This window comes from Eubalaena glacialis, chromosome 1 (assembly GCF_028564815.1).
Source record: "Eubalaena glacialis isolate mEubGla1 chromosome 1, mEubGla1.1.hap2.+ XY, whole genome shotgun sequence".
Classification (NCBI taxonomy): Eukaryota; Metazoa; Chordata; class Mammalia; order Artiodactyla; family Balaenidae; genus Eubalaena; species Eubalaena glacialis.
In genome coordinates, this window is record NC_083716.1 from 27215723 (window position 1) to 27243201 (window position 27479).

At 39.1% G+C, this 27479-nt stretch overlaps 1 protein-coding gene across 7 annotated transcripts in view; it reads left to right on the forward strand.

Moving 5' to 3' along the window:
* ARMH3 (armadillo like helical domain containing 3) overlaps positions 1-27479 on the forward strand; it is a 175105-nt gene that overhangs the window by 90906 nt on the left and 56720 nt on the right. For all 7 annotated transcript variants that reach the window (XM_061193947.1, XM_061193979.1, XM_061193954.1 and 4 more), the window contains one exon: positions 3851-3926. In XM_061193947.1, coding sequence (XP_061049930.1) covers positions 3851-3926 — 76 coding nt within the window. The remainder of the gene's footprint in view (positions 1-3850; positions 3927-27479) is intronic.

Here is a 27479-nt window from a genome sequence, read left to right on the forward strand (position 1 = left end):
CTCAGTTCATTTCATCCTAGTGTATTTTTTTGTTTCATAAAGCATTTTCTTCCCTAGAAGTTCTATTTAGACTTCTTTTTTTTAGTATGTTCATTTCTTTCCTCATCATGTTTATATTTTCCTCAGTCTTCCTGAGCATATGGAGCATATTGACAATAGCTGTTTTAATGTCCTTTATTGCTAATTCCATCATCTCTCTTCATGTCTAGATCTGTTTCTATTGATTGATTTTTCTCCTGCTTATGGGTCATATTTTCTTCTGCTTCTTTGAATGCTGGTAATTTTAAAATTGGATTTATAACATTGTAATGTTAATGTTGTAAGTGCTTGATTTTCTTATGTTTCTTTATATAATGTTGGACTTTGTTCTGGAATGCCGTTATGTTGTGTGGAATCAGTTTCATCCTTTTAGGGTTTGCTTTTAAGGGTTGTTAGGGCAGGTAGAGAGCAACTTTTATTATGGGCTAATTTGGCCCCATTACTAATGCAGTACCCATCTGCAGACTCTACTTGATAACCCATGTATTAGTAGTTTTTTCCACTCTTGCTGGTAGAAACGCAAATTATTTTATTTGTGGAGCCTTCCATGAGCTCCACAATTTCTTCTCTTTTCCAGTGGTTCTTCACTGCCAGCTTTGGGTAGTTTCCTCTTCCCTGTGTGAAGATTGGTGCTCAGCAAAAGATGTAAGAGGACCCCTCTACAAACTTCCATAGTTCCCTGTCAAACTCCCTTCTCTACAGTACTCTACCCCACAAATTCTAGGTGCCTTGGCCTGTCCAGTTGCTCATCTCTATGTCTGGCTTGGCATGACTTCTGGATTCTGTTTAAGTTCCTCCTCCCTGCCCTGTAGGCTAGAAACTTTTTCACATAGTAAGCTGGGGTAATCGTAGGGTTCACCTTGTTTGTTTTCCTTCTTCAGGGATCACAGTTCTGTATACCTGTTGTCCAGTGTCTGAAAACTCTTGTTTCATATATTTTGTTCAGTTTTCTATTGTTTAAGGTAGGAAGGTTAATTATGTCTTGATACTCCATCATGGCTAGAAGAGGAAGGCTCACTGAGACTTTTTTGATAAAGGCACACATTTAATATTCCTATGGCATTAATTTATTGCAGTGATATCCACTGAATAGGAGGGACCTCGACACAAGCTGCCCTGAACCATAAATGATACCATATTTTGAGCTGTTTTTTCCATTTAAAAAAAAAAAAAAAGATAATTAGAAAAGAAAAAGCAAGGTAAAAAAAATTCTACAATCTCTCCTTTCTAGTATGACCACTGTTTTCATAGTTGTATATTAGTCTACTTGTATGCATAGTTTTACATAGCTGTAATCATGTTTTCCTATTTCGTGTTTTTTTAAACTGTCAGAACATTTTCCTATTTTTTTGTCGTTTTCTTAGGTCTCTTTCTCTCTCTCCCTCTCTCTCTTTTTTTTAATAAATTTATTTATTTATTTTTGGCTGTGTTGGGTCTTTGTTTCTGTGCGAGGGCTTTCTCTAGTTGCGGCGAGCGGGGGCCACTCTTCATCGCGGTGCGCGGGCCTCTCACTATCGCGGCCTCTCTTGTTGCAGAGCACAGGCTCCAGACACGCAGGCTCAGTAGTTGTGGCTCATGGGCCCAGTTGCTCCGCGGCATGTGGCATCTTCCCAGACCAGGGCTCAAACCCGTGTCCCCTGCATTGGCAGGCAGATTCTCAACCACTGCGCCACCAGGGAAGCCCCTCTCTCTTTTTTTTGCATAGTATGGATGTAGTTTATTTAACCATTCCTTCTTTTCACGGAAATTACGGTTTCCAGTTTTTGCTATTACTTAACTCTCTTTAATGGCCACATAGCATGCTATTTTTGTGTACCATAATTTACTACATAAATGATAACCTTAGCTTGAGGCATTTAGGGCATTTTGAGATAATTTTGTGTTTAAATTTGGTAACTTAGAAAAGAATGTAAAAGCCTATGGCATTTCCAAGGGAAATGCAGTGATGAGGTTATCTGGGTGCTTGTTCACTAAGAACAGAAGTGACAGGATGTTAACAGAGAAATAATACAGGGACAGAGTTAAATACCTCTCTGAGGTAAGGAGAGTAAAATTCAGCTCAGTTCCGTAAGTGTTAGGTCCTTACCATCAGAGAATTTATGATTTAGTGGAGGGTCTAGTGAAAAACAGATGCATCTAAACAGTTTTTGCAACTGAGTTGAAAAAAATACATCTGACCTGCTTGAAACAATTTTGTTCATTACGTGAATAAATTTGCACAAACACTGGGTGAAACCTGAGTTCAGACTGTAGAGCGCTAACTTGAAACTATACCAAGTTCCCCTTTACTAAATCTTGTAAATTAGAAAAGCAGCACTCTGATAATGTTTTATTAAGGCTTCCATTTTCTCTTTCATAAAATTGCATGAATTTATAAAAATGAAGTATTGCTAGAATAGATGCAGAGCAGCCAGATGAACTTTCTTTCCCTATTACGGTTATAGGCCCTCCCTCTAGTAGACTGCTGCTACTACTCTTCTTGCTAGAGGAATACTGGTCAGGAGTAGGTAGTGATGGTACTCAGATGTAAAGTTCCTATGCAGATCGATTACACATTTCTTAATGTTACTTAGGCTCTGATTTCCAACCTTTGAGAAAGTCTCAGGTACATTCTTTTATTTGTTTGGGAGACAAGTGTATTTAAATTCATAATAGCTAATACTTATATAACATTTACTATGTGCCATGCACTGATCTAAGGCTTTATCTGTAACTTATTTGATTTTCGTGATTATCCTTTCATGTAAGTATTGGTATTATTCTCTAGTAAGTGGCAGGGGCTGGACTGGGACTCCGACAGTTGGCTTCAGAGTTCACACTCTTAACCACTCACTGTGTAAGTACAGGCTGTAGAACCATTCCCTCCAGGTTTAAATTCTAGCTCCATTACCTACAACTCTGTGAATGAACTTGATCAATTAATTATTTGTCTCCTCTGAGTCTCATACGTATGCTGTATTGCATATAACCTCTGTCCAATTTCTGGCACATAGTAAACTCTCTACATGTTTAGCTCATATTAGTTATTCACTCGTTAAAAACATATGCTTGGAGTGCCCACCATATGCTTGCTCTTTCAGGGAGCACTTGTGCTGGTTTGTCTCTTTTCTAAAATAGTGTAGGTACTGTAATGTGTGACCATGAAGCTCATAGCTGATAGAGGATATGATGATCTGTATTTCCATCATTCCTTCTCCTGTGAGTAAGGGTGGAAAAGAGACTTTGGTCAGAGAAGGGAAGAATATTCCTGTTGATTCATGTTGCAGGTCACACAGTTAAGTCAGAGGAGCTAAAACAGGTTACTCCTTGATTGAAACATGACCATCTTCTATCTTGCAAGGTTATTTGTCCTGTTTGGCCCAGCTTAGACCTTCAGGAGAAAGACATACTGTATGTGGAGCAGGAGGGGGCACTTACTCAGCTGGCCAGTTCCACTAAATCAGCCCCAGCCATTAGGGAAATGATAAACGTGGCAATCAGGTGACCCATCACCACCCCAGTGTAGATTTTAAATGAATGCAAAAACTAAGTATGGAAACCTGTTAGCAGGGAGTGGAGAGAGGGGAACCCAAGGCAGAGGAGGAGTAGAATATTTTGATAGAAAGTGAAAAAAAGAGAAAAAAGTTTGCGGTAAAGATAGTTGAGAATAAGCCCTCATGTTTTTTCCCTAGATGAAGATGTCTTAAATAGAAGATTGGCACAGGCTCCATTTGGTTATTCTAATAGTGATATTCTGCGATGTGTCTTCATTCCTCATATTTGTGTTTTATACCAGGGGTCTGACACATCTTTGTTCTTTCCTTTTTTACAGTCCTGAGGCTTTCTACGAATGCAGGCCAGTGGAAAGAAGCAGCTAGCAAGGTGACCCACGCGTTGGTTAATATCAGGTGAGGAATGAGGATTTATCTCTTTCAGAGTTCCTTGGCTCATCCTGAGGTTTATTGTACCTTTCTAAGTGGAGTGTGTTGAACAGCACCACTATTTTAAGCCCTGATGTCTGTAGGAGTGGAAGAAATTGTCATATTTGATCAAGAAAAGCAGGAATGCATGTGACTTTCATTTTGTCATATTGAAATAGCTCACAGTGTTTGCTCTTCTCTGAATTTTCTTACCAAGAGATGGTTGCAAGCCCTTTTCAGCATCTTTGTTGCCAAAGTGTTTTCTGTGTATAGGTCATCTGAAAGCTGTTCTGTGGCAATTTTTTCTGTCATTCTCCAAGAGTTGAATGAATGACTCATGGGGATCTGGAACTTTGACGTTTTGCTTTACATGGCTATTTCTATTTGTGGTAAACAGAGCCAAATGGAGCTCATGGGGCTAAGTCATTTTAGGTTTCTTATGAAACAGCAAGGCAATTATAGAGTGCTGTATGTATTGGATAAAATTGAGTCAGACATGGAGTTGGTTTAGGGTTTTGAGGAAATAGCACACACAGGAGTGAGCTGTTTATAAATGGAGAGAATGTGCGTTCAGTATTATGAAACCTAAAGCTGGCTTTTCTTACATTCCTTGCTCCCTTTGTGCCTATCATTTTTCATTTTCTCAACAGTTATTATATTGCTCTTGCAAACAATTGAAAAATTAACATTGAGTAGAAGAGGCAAACCCAACAGATGGGGAAACTTGATTTAGCTCCAGATGTAAGCCTTGCCAGACATTTCCAGTAATAGTAATGCACATTTACAACTTGGTATAGATTCTAATTTGTGACAGAGCTGGGATTGTGTTTGTTCCTATATCTTTCTTTTCTTGCCCTTTTGTTTTTTTTTTAAGGTAAAATGTCCTGTCCCTGCAGTGATTTACTAGTGTTTGGCAAATCTGGGAACAAAAGAAAAAGTGTGAAATGTGTGTGTTGGGAGGGCTGGGATGAGGGAGCATGGGGGTGAGATGTGCTAACAAGATTGTATTGAAGGTATTGAAGGTTGATCTGCCTTACCTGACCCCAGAGACATTTTGTAGTAAACACGGTTTTATAAATCTCACAACTAAATACATAACTGCGTCGAGCAAATAAGCCAGATACTATAGTAAAGCCTTATGATAAATGCGATTTTCTGTAGGATTCAGGAATTAAAAACTGCTTTCTCCCAAATATCCCTTTGTGACCCAAGGGCAATATGACAAATGTGAGTGTTTGAAAGAAACACCCGATTCCGGGCTACAGTATGAAGTGCATATGGGTATAATTTATGTTGTGTTTATTTATTCATGTATTTACTTAGGCTTTCCAGGCAGTTCCTTTTCATCTGGGGCCTGTTCCTTGATCACAATCCTTTATGCTTGCTTTATCTCCTACTTTGTTGCTTTTCCTTTCAGTGGCTTCTGGCTTGGCTGCTGTCATTCTTCCCAAGGGCCATCAAACAGCTGATTTAAGCTATTGGCCTGTCCTTTTTCTGAATAGCCCAGAAACGACTGGCCTGAGCTTTGAGCAGATAATCATGACCTCTTCCTTCTCTTTGTAGGTCTCTATCAGGCCTACCTATACCTCCATTTTCATTCCTCAAACTTCTTTGATGAACTTGCTGCAGAGAGTAATTATATCATCCTGACTGTTGCTAATGAATTAGACTTGGAATATATGTAAAAAGTATCAAAGATCCAGTCAGTTTTTTCAAGAGATTACTGGAAGAATGTGTTAGAATATCACTTATCACCCTCAAGCCAGATCAGGGGGAAATACTGGTGATGCTGAGCCTGCAAAAGTTTACTTTTTTCCTTTTTAACATTTATTTTCACTTAATAAGTGCTAAACTTGTTGCTGCTCCTTCTTAAACTGCTATCTTCTTCAGTCGTCAAACTCTATAGCATGTATTATAAACTTTAAAAAAATATACTTTTTAGCAATGAGGAAACTGAGTCTTAAGGATATTTGAATTGCAGAAAGTCCCACAATTGTTGTGTGGCAAAGCTGAGAATTAATCATAGGTCTTCTAATTCCCAAGTCCAGGGCTCTTTCTTTTATATAGTAACACCTCCTTCTATAGTGTTACATCGAAGGCTACTATGGAGGTACACAGAAAACTCAGTATGATGTATTGAAAGGGGCATGGGCATGGAAATTTGAGTTAGAGAAACTGGGTTTTTAATTTTTGTCTCTACCACTTAATATATGATCTTGAGCAAGTTATTTAGCATCTCTGGACCTCTTTCCACTATCTGTAAAATGGAGGTGATGATGATATCAATTGTTTTACAGGGAAGTGGTTGTGAGAATTACATATAATGTAACATATGTTAAAGTATTTCGTGAACTATAAAATACTGGTCATTTCATTTAGCGTGATGTCTGTACGGTTCATCCCTGTTGTAGCATGTGTCAGAATTTCCTTCCTTTTTAGGCTGAATAATATTCCTGTTTATTTATTTATTCATTCACTCATTCATTCATTTATGGCTGCATTGGGTCTTTGTTGCTGCGCATGGGCTTTCTCTAGTTGCGGCGAGCGGGGGCTACTCTTTGTTGCGGTGCGTGGGCTTCTCATTGTGGTGGCTTCTCTTGTTGCGGAGCATGGACTCTAGGCGTGCCGGCTTCAGTAGTTGTGGCACACGGGCTCAGTAGTTGTGGCTTGTGGGCTCTAGAGTGCAGGCTCAGTAGTTGTGGCGCACGGGCTTAGTTGCTCCGTGGCATGTGGGATCTTCCCGGACCAGGGCTCGAACCCGCGTCTCCTGCATTGACAGGCGGAGTCTTAACCACTGCGCCACCAGGGAAGCCCTAATATTCCATTTTATGTATATGCCACATTTTGTTTATCCATTCATCACTGATGAAACCCCAAGTGGATTGCTTCCACCTTTTGGTTGTTGTGGTTTTGGTTATTTGTACATGGGTGTACAAATATCTGTTCAGTTCCTGCTTTCACTTCTTTTGCGAATATACCCAGAAGTGGAATTGATGGATTGTATGGTAATCTTATGTTTAATATTTTGAGGAATTGCCATACCATTTTTCTGGTTTAGCATTCTGAGCCTTCCTTAGAATGTTTCCTAAGTGTGTCTTCATTTATCCCTTCTATAAATGTTAAAATGTTACCCGTAAAAGATGTTTTGCTTTTCTTTGTAGGTAGGCTGTGTTGCTTTGAATAAGGGTGTTCCAAGGAGTATTCTTTTCTCCAAGTTAGTATTCTCTTAGCTGAGGGCAAATAAGTGGTATGCCTAAGAAGTCAGCATTCCACTGAGCCAATGGTAATGAGTGCTGCCTTATGCTCCTTAGCTTTGCTTCTTAAGAGCCTTGTGTTGTACATCCATGACACTGTTAACTTTGGGTGGTTTAGAAAACAAGAGACTGTCAGAAAATTGGACCTGTGGGTCTCCCAGGGATACTATGGGATATTTAACTTCTGGCCACCAAATTGATTATCAAGGACAGAGTGTATAAGGCTTAGTAGTAAAGTTGTGATGGTATGCAACATTTACTTATATTGTTTGTAAAGGTTGTGTTGATCCCACACCTGGAAAGGATTTCTTTCTTTCTTTTGTTGATCCCACACCTGGAAAGGATTTTCTTTTCTTTCTTTCTTTCTTTCTTCCTTTCTTCCTTTCTTTCTTCCTTCCTTCCTTTCTTTCTTTCTTTCCTCCCTCCCTCCCTCCCTCCCTCCCTTCCTCCCTTCCTTCCTTCCTTCCTTTTAAATTTGGCTGCACTTCATGGCATGCGGAACTTCCCCAACCAGGGATCAAACCCCTTCAGTGGACGTGCAGAATCTTAACCACTGGACCACCAGGGAAACCCCCTGGAAAGGATTTCTAAGGCAGAGTGAACAAACTCTTAGCCACCTCTCCTGTAGTATGTATGTTCTTTGATAATCACGGCAAGGGATTGGGTTGCGTGTGAAATTTTCAGATACCTAACAGCTGGGAGGGCCTCCGAGACTGGTTTGCCAGTTGATGACAGCTACAAGTTATGTCTTTGGGATCTTCTGGAACGTAGTGTATGCAATGGCAACCCTAACAGTATCTCACCAACAGTGAAAAGCAGCAGAAAGGCTGCAGACCTTTCCTTTTTTTGGAGTTTAGATTGTGACAGTGAAGATTAAAAGTACTTCTACTTGCTTGGAGGCCTAAATTTGCTCATCAGTCTGTTTGCTTTTTACTTGTCTTTCGTGGCTTAGTCATGCTAGTTCTTTAACTGTCAAAGTTATTTGTGTTTAAACAATTTGTCCTCTCTTCCTGTTTGATCCTTCAGAGAGATTCTTAAAATGCAGCTGCTTAGAAACTGCTATTTTTATTGAAACACCTGATATCATTAACATACAGGGCCCTATGTTTGTTCCTCCCCATCAGAGGGTTGTTCCATTGCTTTGCCACAAGAAAAATAAAATAGTATTGCTCTACCTTTAAAATTCCACTTGGTATAATTATTACTTCAGCTGCCTTCACACATCTACTGATCCTCAAAGGAAAAATAACCTGAGGGACTATGCGCAGGACTGGAAGGAAAACATTTAGAAGTTTTGCTTGGAGACTTCTATGCTAAATATTTCCTGTCACCACTTAGCAGGCTACCCCAGTGAGGTCCTGTACTTTAGGGAAGATGTCTGCTGACTATTAACCTAATTAGTCAAAAGAGAAAAAGAAAAATGTTAGACTAAAATCTGACCTTCATCTAACCAAAGAACTTTCAAGGTAAGTAATTTGAAGCCCTTAATGAATCTCTTCAGGTTAACATCTTATTGCTTTTCACTTAATGAGCATTTTATTAGCACCAAGTTCACAATCCTGTTCTCTTGTTGCTCACAGAAATAGTGGCTGAATGACTGCAAATAGGTTTTTCTCCTGATCTGTAATTTTCTTAAGGTGGATAAAGTTTGATCTATGATATTACTCTATGGTTAATATATTAATTTTTCCTTTTATTTGGAATGCATTAAGCTAAAGTTTAGTTTGTCTTTGAGAATGACTTTTTAGATACTGCTGGGGTTAGTGACAAGCCTGGGGTTTGGAATGAGAATTTAGTGCATTTCTTTGTAAGTCTCTTAATTGTTCACCTAGTGAGTTTGCCTCTTGTCCCCCTGTCTGCTCCAGTGGTCTTTTTGTTCCGATGCTGAGGTGTGCTCCTCCCTCCTGCTTATGTGCTTATGTAGCTATTTTCCTTCATCCTAAAAAATACTCCCTCAAAAAAAAAAAAAAAAGGAATGCTTTAAATGTACACTCTGCTGGGGACTCTAAGGAACAAGAAAATCTCTCAGCACCCTCTGGATACGGGGGTTCATTGAGAATAACACCCTTTGGAGTGGGCTGTGTATAGAATTCTGACTGTCACGGGGTGGGGGGTACGGAACACCCTCAGGCAGTAATCAAGGCCACTGTTGATGGCCACAGAGTTAGAGTTGGGAAGGGAATGGAAGGTCTCAGCCAGACAAAATCCCCCCAAATCCCTTTGCCCATGCACCTGTTTGGTCTACAAAATTTGCCTCTTAGTCACAGCTCTCTTATCAGAATGGATACTGACGAGTTGAGAGGGGCAGCAGTTTGATGCCAAGCACTTCAGCTGAAAGATGCAGCTTAGTCTAGTGAAAAGTAAATATGGACTAAAGTGACTAATGATAGAAGCAGAGGCCTTGGGCAGATGGCTCTTGAGTAGCAAGGAGTACACGAACATAATCTTCTAGTCCAGTTGTCTGCTCTAAAGTGGCAGGCAGGCTCAGATTATCCCCGGGGTCAGAATTTATCAGTAATGACCTTTCTTCTGTTAATCAGACCCTGCAGATCTCCCATTACAGAGAATGAAAAGCATTATGCAGATTAAAACAAAGCACCAAAATGAGGCTGCTATAATATCATTTCCCCAATGCCTGGGAACATTACATATTATTCTAATAGTTGCTGTTCCCTAATCTCTTAAGACTACAGCTAGAAATGAAAAACCAAACACTGAATCCCATGTGGTTAATCATCTCTTTTGCCCTAACTTGGTTTATGCTGCAAAGTGAGGTTTTGCATTAGGTTGTATCTAAGCTTGGTGAACTGCAGCGCAGTAAAGAAGTCTTGGTTTAGGAGATTCAGATATTTATAATGAAATATTAAGATCTTTTTGTTGGGGCTGCTGTGACATTAGCATATAAAACCCCTCCTTACCTCAACCTGAAATTCCCTTGGGGTCTTTCTCCATTTTGCTTTTTAAAAAAAAATTGTGGGAAAATATATGTAACATAAAATTTACCATTTTAACCATTTTTAAAGTCTACAGTTCTGTGGCATTAAGTACATTCACATTGTTGTGCAACCACCATCACCGCCAGCCATCTCTAGAACTCCTTCATCTTCTCCAACTGAAACTCTGTACTCATTAAACAATAATTCCTCATTCCCTCCTCTTCCCAACCCCTGGAAATCACCATTCTACTTTCTGTGTCTACTCTAGGAACTTCATATGAGAGGAATTATACACTATTTGTGCTTTTGTGACTGGCTTTTTTACTTGGCCTAATATCCGCAAGGTTCTTCCATGTCATGGCATGTATCAGAATTTCCTTCCTTTTTTTAAAGACCAAATTCAGTCTTCCATCGTATATATATATACTACATTTTCTTTATCCATTTATCCATTGATGGACACTTGCATCCTCCACCTTTTGACTACTATGAATAATGCTGCTGTGAACATGGGTGCAGAAATATTTGAGAACCTGCTTTCACTTCTTTAGGGTGTATACTCAGAAGTAGGATTGCTGGATCATATGGTAATTCTATTTTTCATATTTTGAGGAATCATTATACCTTTTTCCACAGCAGCCACACCATTTTACATTCCCATCAGTGATACACAAAGTTTCGAATTTCTCCATAGCCTCGCCAGCATTTGTTATTTTCTATTTCTTCTCAATCATAACCGTTCCTGTGGGTGTGAAGTGTATCTCATTGTGATTTTTGATTTGCATTCCCCTGATAACTAGTGGTGTTGAGTATCTTTTCATGTGCTTATTGGCCATTTGTGTATCTTCCTTGGAGAAATGTCTATTCAAGTCCTTTGTGGATTTTTAAATTGGGTTGTGTTGTTGTTGAGTTTTAGAAATTCTTGGGCTTCCCTGGTGGCGCAGTGGTTGAGAATCTGCCTGCCAATGCAGGGGACACGGGTTCGAGCCCTGGTCTGGGAAGATCCCACATGCCGCGAAGCAACTAGGCCGTGAGCCACAACTACTGAGCCTGCGCGTCTGGAGCTTGTGCTCTGCAACAAGAGAGGCCGCGACAGTGAGAGGCCCGCACACCGCGATGAAGAGTGGCCCCCGCTCGCCACAACTAGAGAAAGCCCTCGCACAGAAACGAAGACCCAACACAGCCAAAAATAATAAATAAATTAATAAATTAATTAATTAAAAAAAAAAGAAAAAAGAAATTCTTTATGTATTCTGGATATCAATCTCTTGTCAGATATATGGTTTGCAAATATTTTCTCCCTTTCCATGGGTTGCCTTTTCATTCTATTGATAGTGTCCTTTGATGCACAGAAGTTTTTAATTTTTTTTTTTTAAATTAATTAATTAGTTAATTTATGGCTGTGTTGGGTCTTCGTTTCTGTGCAAGGGCTTTCTCCAGCTGTGGCAAGTGGGGGCCACTCCTCATCGGGGTGCGCGGGCCTCTCACTCTTGCGGCCTCTCCTGTTGCGGAGCACAGGCTCCAGACGCGTAGGCTCAGTAATTGTGGCTCACGGGCCTAGTTGCTCTGCGGCATGTGGGATCTTCCCAGACCAGGGCTCGAACCCATGTCCCCTGCGTTGGCAGGCAGACTCTCAACCACTGCGCCACCAGGGAAGCCCAGAAGTTTTTAATTTTGATGAAGTCCAACTTACCTATTTTTTTCTTTTGCTGTCTGTGCTTTTGTTGTCATATCCAAGAAATCGTTGCCAATGCAAGTCATGAAGCATTTCCCCTATGTTTCTCGAAGAGTTTTATAGTTTTAGCTTTTACATTAAGGTCTTTGATCCATTTTGAGTGAAGTTTTTTTACATGGTGTACGGTAAGAGTCCAACTTCATTTTTTTTGCATATGGATGTCCAGTTTTCCCAGCACCCACTTTGTTCTTTTTGAGATAACCACGACTCTGATTTCTTAATTTGAATCAGGCTGAATTTGGAACTTAACTGATAAGGTATAGAAATGGAGACTCCACGTTTTTTTCTGCATGTCTTCATTCCTTTTGGATTTTAGGTTTGCTCATTCTTCTGCTTGTTTAAGAGCAGGGACTCTAGAGTTAGGTTGTCTGAGTTTAAGTCTGAGTTCTACTGCTTACTTTGAATAAGTTATTTAACTACTTTTTGCTTGAGTTTCCTCATCTGTAAAGTGAGGATAATAATGGAACCTGTGTCATTGTTGAGATGATTAAATGACAGTATATGAAAAGCACTTAGAATAGTGCCTGGCACATAGTCAATGCTATATAAATGTTCATCATTATTATCTTTTAAAAAAAATTGCCATCCTGAATGTGCATAGCTGGGGGTCTTACCAGCCTCGGTTCTGATGATCTGCACAGGACTTCATTCTAGACAAGCGAGTACCTTCCATATTCAACTTTGCTCAGTTCCCTTGGCCCCACCTTATGTGGACTTAAAAGGGACCAGAGATACAAAATGATATTATTTCAGGCTGACATTAGGGGAACACTGAAACTTAGGCTGTTAGTCTGCGTCTTGGCATCATTGATGGGAAAATAGTTTGAATGGAGAGTTTATGTTTTCCATCACTTCTAGCCCTTTGAGATGTTTGATCATGAAACTTTGGCTGTATTATTTTCAGGTGAGCAGTCTGTCGTCTTGTCATCATTGTGGTAAAAGAGAATGTCCTCAAAATGAATATGAGGGTATTTCCCTGGTGGTCCACTGGTTAAGACTCCGAGCTTCCACTGTAGGGGGCACGGGTTCGATCCCTGGTCGGGGGACTAAGATTCCGAAAGCCATGCAGCGCAGCCAAAATGGAAAAAAAAAAAAAAAGAGAGAATATGAAAGGAAACTAACCAATGTGTTCTTATCTCTGGTTGGAGAGATTATAGGTGTTTTAAAATTTTCTTTCTAATATTTTATTAAAAACAGTTAGCTGTGGTTTGTTTTTTTGTTTTTTTGTTTTTGTTTTTGGTAGATGCTCTTTATTAGGCTAAGGAAGTTCCCTTCTATTTCTAGTTTCTTGCTTTTTTTTTTTTAACATTGAAAGGGTGTTGGGTTTTGTCAACTACTTTTTCTGCATCTGTTGAGATGATCGTGTGGTTTTTGCTTATTCTATTGATATGGTTATATTACATTAATTGATTTTCAGGTGTTAAACCAACCAATCTTGCATTCCTAGGATAAATCTCACTTAGTTATGGTTTATAATTCTTTTTATATGTTGCTAGATTCGGATTGCTAATATTTTGCTGAAGAATTTTTGTGTCCATATTCATAAGAGATATTTCTCTGTAGTTATCTTGTGATGTCTTTGGGTTTTTTGGGGGAGTTGTTTGTTTTTGTTTATTACCATACTTGTATTCGTCTCACTTATGGATGTTCCTTTGTTGCAGCGAGGGGAAAAAAAAAAAGGAAACTTTATTCATGCATGCACAAAGGTTGTGATATTAACCGAAGATGATGGTGAAAATTTCTCAGCATGCTCGCTCTGGCTGAGGCCACCCTGCGGTGAACCTTGGAACCTTGGAAGCTAATTCCAGTGCCCGGAACCATCCCCACATGGGCCAGGAGGTGCACTGGGGAGGGAGGAATCTGTCCCCTCCCCAGCAGTCTTACCTCATCCAGGGATGTTCAGAAAAAAGTGTTGCTGGGTCCCTGGTCCGTGATCCGTGGTCCATGGCCTGGAGCGGAGAAATGCACACCAGGAGGATCAGGTCTGGCAACGAGTCCCCGCCGCCCAGCGATCCCTATGCACCCACTCACTCAACTGCCGGTTATCGGGTGATGTCTTTGGTTTTGATATCAGGGTAATGCTGGCCTCATAGAATGAGTTGGGGAAGTGGTCCCTTCTCTTTTGGTTTTTGGAAGACTTTGTGAAAGATCAGTATTAATTCTTCTTTAAATCTTTGGTACAGTTAATCAGTGAAGCCACCAGGGCCTGGGCTTTTTTTCACAGGTAGTTTTTTTGAGATTGTAATTCATTCTCTTTGTTTCTTATAGGTCTGTTCAGATTGGCTGTTTCTTCTTGAGTCCGTTTTGGTAATTTGTGTCTTCCTAGGAATTTGTCCATTTTGTCTAAGTTGTCTAGTTTATTGGCATACAGTTGTTCATAATGTTACTTTTTTTATTCTGTAAAGTCAGTAGTAATGTTCTCTCCTTTATATCTAATTCTAGTAATCTGAATTTCCTCTTTTTTCTTTGTTAGTCTAGCTAAAAATTTGTCAATTTTGTTGATCTTTTCAAAGAATCACCTTTTGGTTTCATTGATTTTTCTCTTTTGTTTTTCTTTTTTCTATTTCATTATTTCCACTCTTGTTTTTTTTAATTTTCTTCCTTCTGCTTGCATTAGGCTTAGTTTGCTCTTCCATAAAACAAACCTCAATAAGTTTTAAATGATAGAAATAATACAAGGTATATTCTCTGACCACAATAGAATGAAATTAGAAATCAACAATAGAAAGAAATTTGGTCGGAGAACATACGTTGTATAGTTTCTGCCATTTTAAATTTATTGAGGTTTGTTTTATGGTCTAGCATATGATATATCCTGGAGAATGTTTCATATGTACTTGAGGAAAATGTATATTCTGCTATGGTTGAGGGTACTGTTCTATGTTAGATCTAATTGATTTATAGTATTGTTCAAGTCTCCTATTTCCATGTTGATCTTCTGCCTAGTTGTTCTATCCATTATTAAAGAATGGGTATTGAAGTCTCCAATTTTTATTGTTGAATTGTCTCTGCTTTTATTTCTTTCATGACATATCTTTTTTTTTTTCATTTTTTTTACTTTCAATCTATTTGTATCTTTTTTTTTTTTTTTTGGTTCTAGTTGTATCTTTGAATTTAAACTGCGTCTCTAGTAGATGGCATATCATTGGATCTTGTCACTTTATTCAGTCTGATAATCTCTGCCTTTTGATCAGATTGTTTATTACATTCATATTTAATGTTGTTATTGATATAATTGGACTTATGTCTGCCATTTCATTTCTAGTTTTCTATGTGTCTCAGGTCTTTTTTGTTCCTCTGTACCTTCTTTACTGCATTCTTTTGCATGAAGTGGACATTTTCTAATATAGCACTTTGATTTCTTTAATGATTTTTTCACTATTTCTTTAGTGGTTGCTCTAGGGCTTACCAATATACATCTTATCAGAATTAGAAGCTGTTCAAATTTATAATATAAATTTGTGAGATATAGAAACATTACTCTTATGTAGCTCTTAACGTATACATGCAACACTCACTTCAGTAAACTTTATTTGCCAAAATAACACACTGAAGGGAAGAATTTCACATATTTCCTGAGAAAGGATGCATTAGAAACAGGACCCTAATTTTGTCTACTTTTTCATATCTGGAGCTAGGTACTAGGTGATAGTGGGGGAAAAGTCTATATTTAGAGTTTAGATACATTTCCTTCGTGAGAGATTTTCTCACGTGTAGGTATTAAACACAGCATTCTAGAACCTGCTGTATTGTTTGGTGAACTAATAGCCCACAGCTATTTCTCTTTCTATACTCAAAATGTGAGCAATCAGAGCTCATTGGCTCTTACTGCCTACATGTTGAGCTTTATAACTAAGAGTACAGGTACAAAAGTAATAGGACTAATTGGTGAACAGTTGTTTTGGAGGTATATAATTTCTGAGAGAAGGACACAGTACTTTGATGTGGAGTGCACAAAAGAGTTCTTAGGTGTGTTCTTTTATGTCTGGAGTCAGTGTTGGTTTGTGCAAGAAGTTCTTGTCCTGTGCCGTATTTTTTACATCTCATTTTCTCCCAGCAAGGTAGGAGTTGCTGATCGTGGCCTGTTTTTATTGGCTCAGATAAGGGACTGTTTATGGAGTATGACTCCTAGGAGAAAAGGAGTCAACTTTGAGCCCAGCCCTGTGTCCTGAATCCAGCTACTGGAATATGAAATAGAAGGAGCTCCTTGGTGGGTTCCAGGTGCACGCTCTGAGAGTATCAGTTAAGGCCTTCTAGGTGTGGGGCCTCACCCTTTGTAAAGGCTAGTGTTTCATAGGAATGTGACAGCCAGCTTGAGGAACCTCATAATTGTGAGTTAGTTGGGAGAGATCTTATATGTATCTGATGACCTTATTTTATTTTTGTTTGTTTTTGTTTTTTAATGCCAACTCTGTTTTATTTATTAATTAATTTTTATTGGAGTATGGTTGCTTTACAGTGTTGTGTTAGCCTCCACTGAACAGCAAAATGAATCAGCCATGCACATACAGATATCCCCTCCCTTTTGGATTTCCCTCCCATTTAGGTTACCACAGTGCATTAGGTAGAGTTCCCTGGGCTATACAGTATGTTCCCATCAGTTGTCTATTTTATATATAGTATCAATAATGTATATGTGTCAATCCCAGTCTCCCAATTCCTCCCTCCCCACCCTTTTCCCCCTTGGTATCCATACATTTGTTCTCTGCCTCTGTGTCTCTATTTCTGCTTTGCAAATAAGATCTGATGACCTTATTTTGAATGTTGTTTTGGCAAATGCTTAGACAGTCTTTTTGCTTGTTAATTACACTGATATTTTTCTCTTTCTTAATGAATTATTCCAAGTACTTACTTGAGCCTTTTGGAGGTGGCTTTGAGGGACTGCCTTTGTGACTGAGCCAGTGATAATGGAGTAGCTGCTTTCTGGTGACTAAGGTCATTGAGAGTACAGGGTCTTGAGGTAAGTTGGAAGGGCTTTCTTCTCAGCAGACAGTTTCAGATAAAATTGCTAAGAACGCTGGAGGAGAAATGTATGATTGGCAGTTTGCTCCAGAATGTTCTAGCCCTCGGTCCCAGGTGTGTGAGTGAATGGCCCCCATGTGGCAGGAGAGCAAATTCTCTCCTCTTTCTTTAGGTACACAGTCTCACAACATTCTCTGTTTCTGTAAATATGTATTTACATAGCAAAGGCCTTTGGTTTGTACCTGTCCCATTGGTTATTCATTGGATCTCCTACCTATAATTTTATGGTGTGGTAAATTAACTTAGATTTTAAACCTAGCATTAACTTTTTTATGGGTATCTGAGATGAGCCATCTGATGTATATTCTTCGTTCTGCTAGTCTGTTAATCAGCAGGACTTACCATATGCTATATCCAGTTTCTGTAGATAGGCATCAAAAACCTGAGAAGAAACACATTGAGAGAGAGAAAGAGGATGAATGAGAGGAAGTGTGGTGTGTTTGTGTGAGATAGATTTGGGCTTCTTTCTTTAAAAGCCTGTGGTTTTAGGAGCATTTCTTTATTCTTCTCTTTCTGTCACTGCTTCCTTATTTTTATAACTCTTTCTAAGTACTAGGAGTTGAGAACCAGAGGGGCAGTCAAGGTGACCTAGAATTGCTGCTCTATTTTAGCAGGTCAGGAAGAAAGGTGTTTCCAACTGACTCATTATAAAATGGGGTCATAAGGGTGGGAAGGGGCTAGAGTCCACAGCAGTTTAAAGCCTATCATTCCTGGGCTTTTGCCCTTTCCCAGACAGCTCTCTCCATCCTCTGGCTCTCTGGAGATGGCCTGCTTTTGCCGGCACAACTGACCCTGGTCCTTTAGGGATGGGCTGCTCCCTAATTATTATTGATGCCAAGGAAAGAAAAAAAACCCAAACATTTTGTTTTCACCTGAGAAAAGGTAGTTGCTGTTGTTTTCCAAAAGGAATTATTGCTAGGAAATGTAGATATTTAATCATGGCTTAGTTCACAAAATGCTGGCTTCTAATTGTAACTTATATAAAGCCTAGCCACAAATGGGATCAGTAGGCATAGTTTAGGTCCCTAATTCCTTTCCCTTTTCCATCCCATATCTAAGATACTTTAAAAAGTAGTCTTTTAAAACTGTGGGCAGTTCTTCTTATCCCTTATTTTTCCTTCTCCATTTACCTTTTCCAAAAGTCAGAGTGGAACTCTGTTCATATAACTCAGGTACTCTGACCATGTTGAACTGTAGACTGTTAATCTGCTGATGGGATGAAGAAGCCATTACTATTGGGTAGCAATATATTATCCTATCAGCAAACCCAAACAGGCATCTGTTCAGCAGGTGAAACTTTAGGTTTCTTTGGATTATTGTGAACAAAAAGAGAAGTGTTCTTGGCCATAGGAGCTTAATCATTCTAAATTCTCAGATTATACCAGAATGGCTAAGGTCCCATACCTTTCTCTTTTCTATTTGACTTTGATCTTGCAGGTTAGCAGTGCTGGGTCACAGAACCTTAAAAGCTGAAAGAATTTAAGAGGCCATCTACCCCAGTCTCCTTCCCAAAGCGTAAATCTCATTTGTTGGGGTAATATCCAGCCTCTGCTTGAAGACTTAGTGAAATAATGCTTAATACTTTAGGCTATAGACTATTCAGTTTTTAAAGTAATTAATTAATTTATTTATTTTGACTGTGCTGGGTCTTAGTTGCGGCACGTGGGGTCTTCATTGCAGCATGTTTTGTTGCAGCATGCAGGATCTTTAGTTGCAGCATGTGGACCCTTAGTTGCGGCATGCGAACTCTTAGTTGCGGCATGCATATGGGATCTAGTTCCCTGACCAGGGATCTAACCCGGGCCCGCTGCACTGTGAGCGTGGAGTCTTACCCACTGGACCACCAGGGAAGACCCTATTCGGTTTTTTAAATGATGAGAATCTCTTCCTCATGTCGAATCTTCGTTTTTATAACCTGAACCTATTAATATTTCTACCTTCAGATGCAACACCAAAAAATTTACTCTTTTTTTAAAAATTAATTAATTTATTTTTGGCTGTGTTGGGCCTTCGTTGCTGTGCGCGGGCTTTCTCTAGTTGCGGCGAGCCAGAACTCTTTGTTGCGGTGCGCAAGCTTCTCATTGCAGTGGCTTCTCTTGTTGTGGAACACGGGCTCTAGACGCGCAGGCTTCAGTAGTTGTGGCACGTGGGCTCAGTAGTTGTGGCTCGCGGTCTCTAGAGCGCAGGCTCAGTAGTTGTGGCACACGGGCTTAGTTACTCCGCGGCATGTGAGATCTTCGCGGACCAGGGATCGAACCCATGTCCCCTGCATTGGCAGGCTTATTCTTAACCACTGAGCCACCAGAGAAGTCCCTTTACTCTGTCTTCTATGTTGACTTCTTCAGAGGGCTAACATGTATACTACTGCCCTTCTGTAGGCAAAACATCCCTCAATTGTTCTTCATATGACATGGTTTCTAAATCTCTGGGGTACTGTGATTGTCCTTTAGATATATTCTGTCTTCTCAATTTACCTCCTAAAGTGTGGTGTTAGCGTGTGCCTTGTACCAAATAAGCATTCAGTAAATGTTTATTGGATCAGATGACACCTAGAACTGGATCCAGATGTGATCTGGGTAGCTTAGGTTGTAGAGAGACTCTTAGCCCAGGATATGAACCTATTTCATTTGCAGCCTCCAGTTGCATTAATTTTTCAGCAGCTGAATTTCACTGTTGGTTCATAACAAGCTTAGGTCCCACTAAAACTTTCAAATCTGCTTAAAGTGACCTGCAGTCAAACTAACTTTCCTCCATCCTGTAATTGTTCGGTTGGTAGTGCTGTTTTGCTTTGTGGTGCTGGTTAGTTTGTTTTAATGCTACTTGCTTATTGTAGAAATTTTTAAAACAATGCAGAAAAGAGCAAAGAACAAAGTAAAGGAAAATCTCACCATTCAGAGATAGCTACTATTACTGTTTTGGTGAATCTCCTGAACATCTCTAGTTGATTTTTTTCTTTTAAACTAACCTAAATGAAACTCTTTATCCTTATTAAATGTGTCTTATTCATTACACCCCATCAATCTAGTTGAGTCCTGATTATGTCATTCTATGTATTGGTTTTCCTTTGTAGCTTTGTATCATCGGCATATTTGATAAATATTTTTATCAAATTTTTGTCCAGATGCTTTGATATAATCCCAACTCTGCTACTGATTTGGTGGGTGATTTGGGAATAATCTCTCCTCTTTCTGGGTTTTGGCTTGCTGCTGTTATGTAAAATGGCCTTGAAGACTGAAAATTTTTCTTAAGAATCAACCGCAAAGCTCTTTGTAAAGAATAAATTTGTGAAGAAAAAGCTGTGGGTGGGGAATCATCAGCCAGGGCCAGACTAGAAAAATAAATCCTTTTATAGACAAGTCAGGGACAACAACCTTCATGGAGTGGTTCAAATCTTCCTCTATCCTCCTACTCCCCCAGCAGAGGGGTTTACCAATTGAAATTTTAAAAAAAGGGGGGGAGGGAGGAAGGGAGGGAGGGAGGAAAACGCTTATAGCAAGCATTACTTCTTATATTGAGAAATTAAAGAGAACATACAGGTAAAGAAGATTTAAAAGACAGTTTGGAGTGAGGGTGGGTGAGAGAGCTTTACTGAGAAAGAAGATGCTCTTTACTGTTTTCTCTTTTAATTAGTAAGCTTGGTGGTCACAGTAAAGGCTCTTCTGAGCCTGGGGTCCATAGGGAGAGAGAAGTGTGAAACTCACTGCTGCCTGCTATTTCTCCCCTAAACAAGCTTTGCCTGTGTGTTGCATTTCCCCTGGGTTCTTAAAGAAGGTGTGTGATAATCTAAAACTGAAACTGAGGCAGCATTTTAAGCAGGCAATTAATGACATAAGAATTTTTAGCTCCAGTAGATTAACTGTTAAATGAATTGTGTCTGAATTTTACTGTGATAACCAGCCTAATTATAAATATAGTATTTATAGTAGAAGACAATAATAAGCAGAATTATGTACTCAGTGATCAGACTTTAGGAGTTTCTAACACGGAGGAAAGATTTTCTTCTTAAACTGTCTCTTGCTGTTCTTTTTATGTAGGTTTTGATTAATTTTACCTTGATTACACATGTTTCCCTGGAGCCTAGATATTGTGCATGCTCTAGCAAAGCAGGCTCCTGTTCTAAGAGGTTTAATGAGGTTTTTTGTTCTAATTGGTTTCTATGTAATTTCTTGTGAAACCAGTAACATGTGAGTGGGATGTCAAACACAGGGTGCGCTGATGCATTTTCACTACCCTATACACCAAAGGACATTAATTTCTCTCTTATTTGACACTATTTTCATATGATGAAAATTCTCAATCTCAAGGAAGCTCTAGAGACAGTTGGTTCTCATTGGTCTCTCCTCTCCTGCGTTCATCTTGGTGACACCTCTGAAAAGGCAGCAGGAGTAGCCATCTGTAGTTGGAGCTCATTCTGAGTAGAAGAGGGCAGAAGATTTCTTACCAGGGTTTTGACTGTATCTCATCTTTCTTATGAGGTAATTTACTAGATGGAATTCAGATAGCGATGAATTAAAATCTGTTCCTTTTGCCCATTTAATCTGAACTAATTTCCTATTTTAAAAATATGGGGACTTCCCTGGTGGCGCAATGGTTAAGAATCTGCTGGCCAATGCAGGGGACACGGGTTCGAGCCCTGGTCCGGGAAGATCCCACATGCCACGGAGCAACTAAGCCCGTGCGCCACAACTACTGAGCCTGCACTCTAGAGCCTGCGAGCCACAACTACTGAACCCTGTGCGCCTAGAGCCCATGCTCTGCAACAAGAGAAGACACTGCAGTGGGAAGCCCGTGCACCGCCATGAAGAGTAGCCCCCGCTAGCCGCAACTAGAGAAAAGCCCACGCGCAGCAACGAAGACCCAACACAGCCAAAAATAAATAAGTTAAATAAATAAATTTTTTTTAAAAAGAAATAAGGCCCTGATTGTTTAAAAAAACAAAAAGAGAGAGGAGAGAAGGAGTAAAGGAGATTTCTTTGACTTAAATTTCACTGCATTAATATGCCCTCCACCCTTCTTCTGAAGTTCAAAAGCACTGTTTCCTTCTGTTGTCAGCTATTGAAGGTCCTTCCTTTGGGGCTTTGGTAATATCTGTGACCTATAATTGTCACTTGTAATGCTAAGCGTTTTCTTTTCATGAGTCATTTAGCAGTTATCTATGGTTTTGACTAAACTGACCTCAAGTTAAAACTCTTGAGGTTAAGATCTCCATGCCTATTGCCATGTACCTCTGCCCCATTACCCTCAGCTCTTTCGGTGCTCAGGGACTATAACTTGATTTGAAAAGCTCAGTGTTCTTTTTTGGGTTTTTTTGTTTGTTTGTTTTTACAAGAAATCAGTGTTCTACTAAACCTGACAATTCATTGTCTACTGGACAATTTTGAGTTGGGATAACAAATTAGAGTTTGCGATACATTGCAGATGATAAATGTGACTTCCTTAAAGGGAAATCCATTTGTTTTGCTTAGTGTTTCTGTGATTAATTACTTGCCAGATTAAATTGCTCCATAAAAATGCATAGTATTTTGTTCAGTTGCTCTTCATGGTGATTAATTAGGCCATACTGTTGCTTCGTATGTTAATTATGCTGACTTTTTTTTCCTCTTCTAGTTTAATTAATACAGCATTTATTTGAAAGACTGCTTTTAGGACAGGACACTGTTTTAGGAGGAACAATGCCCAGAGTTGCTTTTAGGCTGGTGTTAGGGAGTAACACCTCAAATTTTCTGAGAGTGCTCTCTGTTGGTCCTTGCCTGTATCCGTGATTTGCAGAGAGTACACTAGGAATAAGTTGGGAAAAGCTCTGTTTGGTTTTTCTGTAGTTATTAAAGGTGATATACTGAAGATTCTTGGCTCAATTGAAAACTGATTAAGAATATAGAGGAGAGACTACTGATGCAACATGTGTTATTAAACAAATGTAAAGTTAAATTGTGTGTGCATGTGGCTTAGGAAAGAGCGTTGTTTCCTAGGATGCTGCAGGGTGCTGATGAGGAAGTCAGGAATATTTAACATTTTTATTAATAATCTAGGGCTGAAAGTAAACAGAATGATAATGAAGTTTGTAAGTGATGCTGATTTGGAGATGTTTCCTATATGCAGGAGGGCAGAGAAATGATGTAGATGGACCAGGAGGAGAAGCATCACAGAACTAGCATCACAGCTATTCCATTGGGAAAATGCATATCTGCTGTATAGAAATAGCATAAATAGAATCAGGCAGATATTTTCAAAAGTAGTCCACTCCTAGTAATTTACCCAAGTGAAATGGAAACCTGGCTGGAATAAATGTTTATAGTGGCATTATCCATACATTCTCTCAAAACTGGAAACAACCCAAATGACCCTCAACTGATGAGTGAATAAACAAACTGTGGTACACCCATATAATGAAATGCTACTCAGCAATAAAAAGGAATGAGTCACTGATACATGCAGCAACATGGATGAATTCACTTGCATTACACAGTATGAAAAAATCTGGACTCAAAAGGCTATATAATGTATGGTTTGATGTATATGATAGTCTGGAAATGGAAAAATTATAGGGACAGAATTTAGATCAGCCAGGGGCTGGGGTTGGGAGGAGGGGTATGGGGGAAATTTTGGGGTGGTGAAACTGTTCTGTATCTTGATTGTGATGTTGATTACATGACTGTATGCATTTTTCAGAACTTACAGACTGTACACTAAAAGGGTAAATTTTACTGTATGCAAATTTTACCTTAATTTAAAAATTAGATCTTCACAGGGAAGGGTAAGACATTAAACTTTTGACTATCACTACTGTAGTTTATATGTGGCAACTTTTTGAAACTGATTTGAGTAACAGGAGCTAGAATTTGGATTTTCTTCATGTTGCTTCCAAATTCCAAGGGTTTTTTTGTTTGTTTGTTTTTGAGTGGAAGCAGAGATGGAAGGGTGAGTTGCAGTGGATTTCTTTAGGTGTCAGCATTATATAAACCTGTATACTGATAAAAGGGTTATTTTAAGAAGAAAATCACAGTTAAGGAGCTTTTGGACCTTGTTGATAGCCATCAAACAAAGACAAGTGAATCATTTCCCCAGTTTATGGATTGAATCCCATTATTTGGAGTTCTGTGGATTTAGTTTTTGTTTTAAAGCTTTGTATATTTGTTCTGTCTGGGCTCTTCCACGACTGAATTGTTATAAGACCCAGAATAGAGCCCAGGGTATTTTCTGTCCCAGAGCTAACCTCAGAGACAACTTCTTTACCTCTCCACATTTGGACTGGAACAAAAAGCTTCATCACAATATGGATTTGTGAGGCAGGTTTGCAGAATGTCAGGGACCCAGGGATAGGTAAACCACTAATGCCAAATCACTGCTGAAAGCTGCTGTGCCTTTTCCCTCCCCCTCCCCCATGTCTCCAGCGATCTGAACTGTGTGTATAGTGCTTGCTTCTATGTCCAACTTGAAGCACTTCCCTGAATGCCAAACTCTTCAATATCTATTCAGTGTCTCTAAAAATAGCCCAGTGGGGGAAAATTATATGGTGGTAGTATTATTACACTACTTGCAGCAATAATACTTAATATAGCTCTGTGGCTGTAGCTTAGTGTGCTAACTGCTGACTACCCTGAGCAGATGTGTGGCCCTCATTCTGGCCCAGACCAGGCAGATTACATTTAGCAAGATGCTGATTCCATGAGTGATTTGCCAAGCAAATATCTCTGAGTCTTCCAGTGTTTATAGCTGAATGGTTTTTAGCACTGGACCTGAAGGGGCTGCTGTGCCCCCAACCAAGACCCCATCTGTTAAAACCTCACATTGATTTGTATCCTTAGTAATAAAAATCTGTCCCTTCTCCTAGTGTGATAAATAATGCAGATATACTAGATGAAGGCTGCTATTGGAGCAGAACTCTAATCATTCTGTTCAGTGTTGAACTAAAACTAATTTAATCAGAAATGGGATTTTCTCATATATACATATCAAGTGGCCTATTGTTTTCTTATTCTGACTTAGCATGTTCACCTATACTTGCAGGGTTTAGCAAGTAGTAATTTAAAAGATGTAATTAACTTTGTAAAAAAAAAAAATGACAAGTTTTAGCAGGGAAAGAAATTATGAGATATTTAAAATTTTTGACTGGATAAATAGGTGATAATGAAATGCTGTGAGATAAAGGTGTATGTCAGCAGCATATCATATCTTAATCCTATATATATATATATATATATATATATATATATATATATATATATATATATAAAATTAACTTATTTATTTTTGGCTGCGTTGGGTCTTTGTTGCTGTGCACGGGCTTTCTCTAGTTGCAGCGAGTGGGGGCTACTCTTCATTGTGCTGCACGGGCTTCTCTTGTTGCGGAGCACAAGTTCTAGGTGCACGGGCTTCAGTAGTTGTGGCAAGTGGGCTCAGTAGTTGTGGTTCGCGGGCTCTAGAGCACAGGCTCAGTACTTGCGGTGCACGGGCTTAGTTGTGATGTGGCACGTGGGATCTTCCCAGACCAGGGATCGAACCCCTGTCCCCTGCATTGGCAGGCGAATTCCTAACCGCTGCACCACCAGGGAAGTCCCTTGATCCTATATTTTTATGCCCCTTCCACCCAAAAGGGATCTGATGTGCAGTTTACTGACTGTACATAGCACAGCACTTCATCCAACTGGGAAATGCAGATCCATCTTGGCTAACTCTTAATTAGTCAATAATTACTTATTTTGTATTTTCTGTGTACCAACCCTGTGCCCTTAGCTCCTGACCTGCATCAGCAGTACCACATGGCAGGACTTCATAGGATAGAATGTGATTGCAGTTAAGACTTTGGAAGGACATCTGAAGGCCAGGGTACAATCATGTTGTACCCAAGATAGAATGTGACCAAGATAGCTGTGCTCCCACTATAGCTCCTTTGAAAAGTTCCAGGAGATGACGGACTACTGCTTATCACTCATTATTTGCTTCTGGAGAGTTTCTGAAGTGTTCCCTCCCTCCTGTGCAGTCATGGAAGTCACTCCAGGAGAGAGGAAGCCACTTTAAGCACTAAACTGGACAGGTCTGTTGAGTACATTTGCCCACTAGAGTCTGATTGCCTTTGACTTTAGTCAAGACTGATGTTCTTCTTTCTGTCTGACCTTTTAAGCAAGGGCTTTCTCCTAGATCAAGAACTACCCCCTCCCTGCGCCATATCTTGGATACCCTTCCAGAGATAATGTGTACATGTGGAAGTATGTTTTGTTTTGGGGTTTTTGTTTGTTTATCAGTCATTTGGGAAATGCAAAATTTGACATCTATTGATTTAAAAATCTCAGCATAATACGAATAGAAGAGCTTCCTCTACCCGATAAAGGGCATCTATTAAAACCTTTAACTATCATACTTAACAGTGAAAGACTGAATGCTTTTCCTCTAAGATCAGGAACAAAGTGGGGATGTCTGCCCCACCTCTATTCAGCATTGTGCTGGCAATTCTAGACAGTGCAGTCGGGCAAGAAAAAGAAATGGAATGTGTCTAGATTGAAAAAGGAGACAAACTGTCTTTACTTGTAGACAACATGATTGTCTAAGTAGAAAACCTGATGGATTCTACAAAAAGTTACTAGAATAAGTGAGTTTAGCAAGGTTGTTTTCCCTTGGTAGTAAATTCCAGAGGTGAAGTTCAGTTCACTTTTTTATTTTATTTTATTTTTTTAAATTAATTTTTATTGGAGTGTAGTTGCTTTACAATGTTGTGTTAGTTTCTACTGTACAGCAAAATGAATCAGCTATAGATATACATATATCCCCTCTTTTTTGGATTTCCTTCCCATTTAGGTCACCACAGTGCATTAAGTAGAGTTCCCTGTGCTATACAGTATGTTCTCATTAGTTGTCTATTTTATACATAGTATCAGTAGTGTATATATGTCAATCCCAATCTCCAAATTCCTCCTACCCCACCTTGGTATCCATACATTTGTTCTCTACATCTCTGTCTCTATTTCTGGTTTGCAAATAAGATCATCTATACCACTTTTAATTCTTCCTGCTAGTGCCAGTAACAGTCAGTCAAATACAGCATTTATTAACCAAAGACTAGATACTTTTAAGAGTATTTCAACCTTTAGTGTTTTTAACTTACTAGGGCCCCATCATTGTACTGTTTCTTATGTTGAAGTGTAGACCATGGGAAGAGCAGGTGGACAAGTAAGAGGGGAAACATTTGCAACAAGTTCTAGACAGCATGGTCCAATATAAGTATGTTATCAGCCACATACAACTTTATTTTCAAACAGGTGAAATTAATTTTAATAATATGTTATTTACCCACATGTACCCAAAATATTATCATTCTAACATCTAATCAATATAAAAATTATTGAGATATTTTATATTCTTAATATATTTTATAAAATCTTTGAAGTCAGGTGGCTATTTTATACTTACAGCATAACTCAATTCAGATGATATATTTTCATTGGAAATATTTGATCTATATTTAGATTTCATAAAATTTACAATTGAAAAAGTAGAGTTATATACCCAAGTTGTTCCAAACATACTTAAAAGTTTTCCAGTAACTGAATTGCGTACCTAAATATCATTCCTCTTTAATATTTGCATTCACATTGATAAA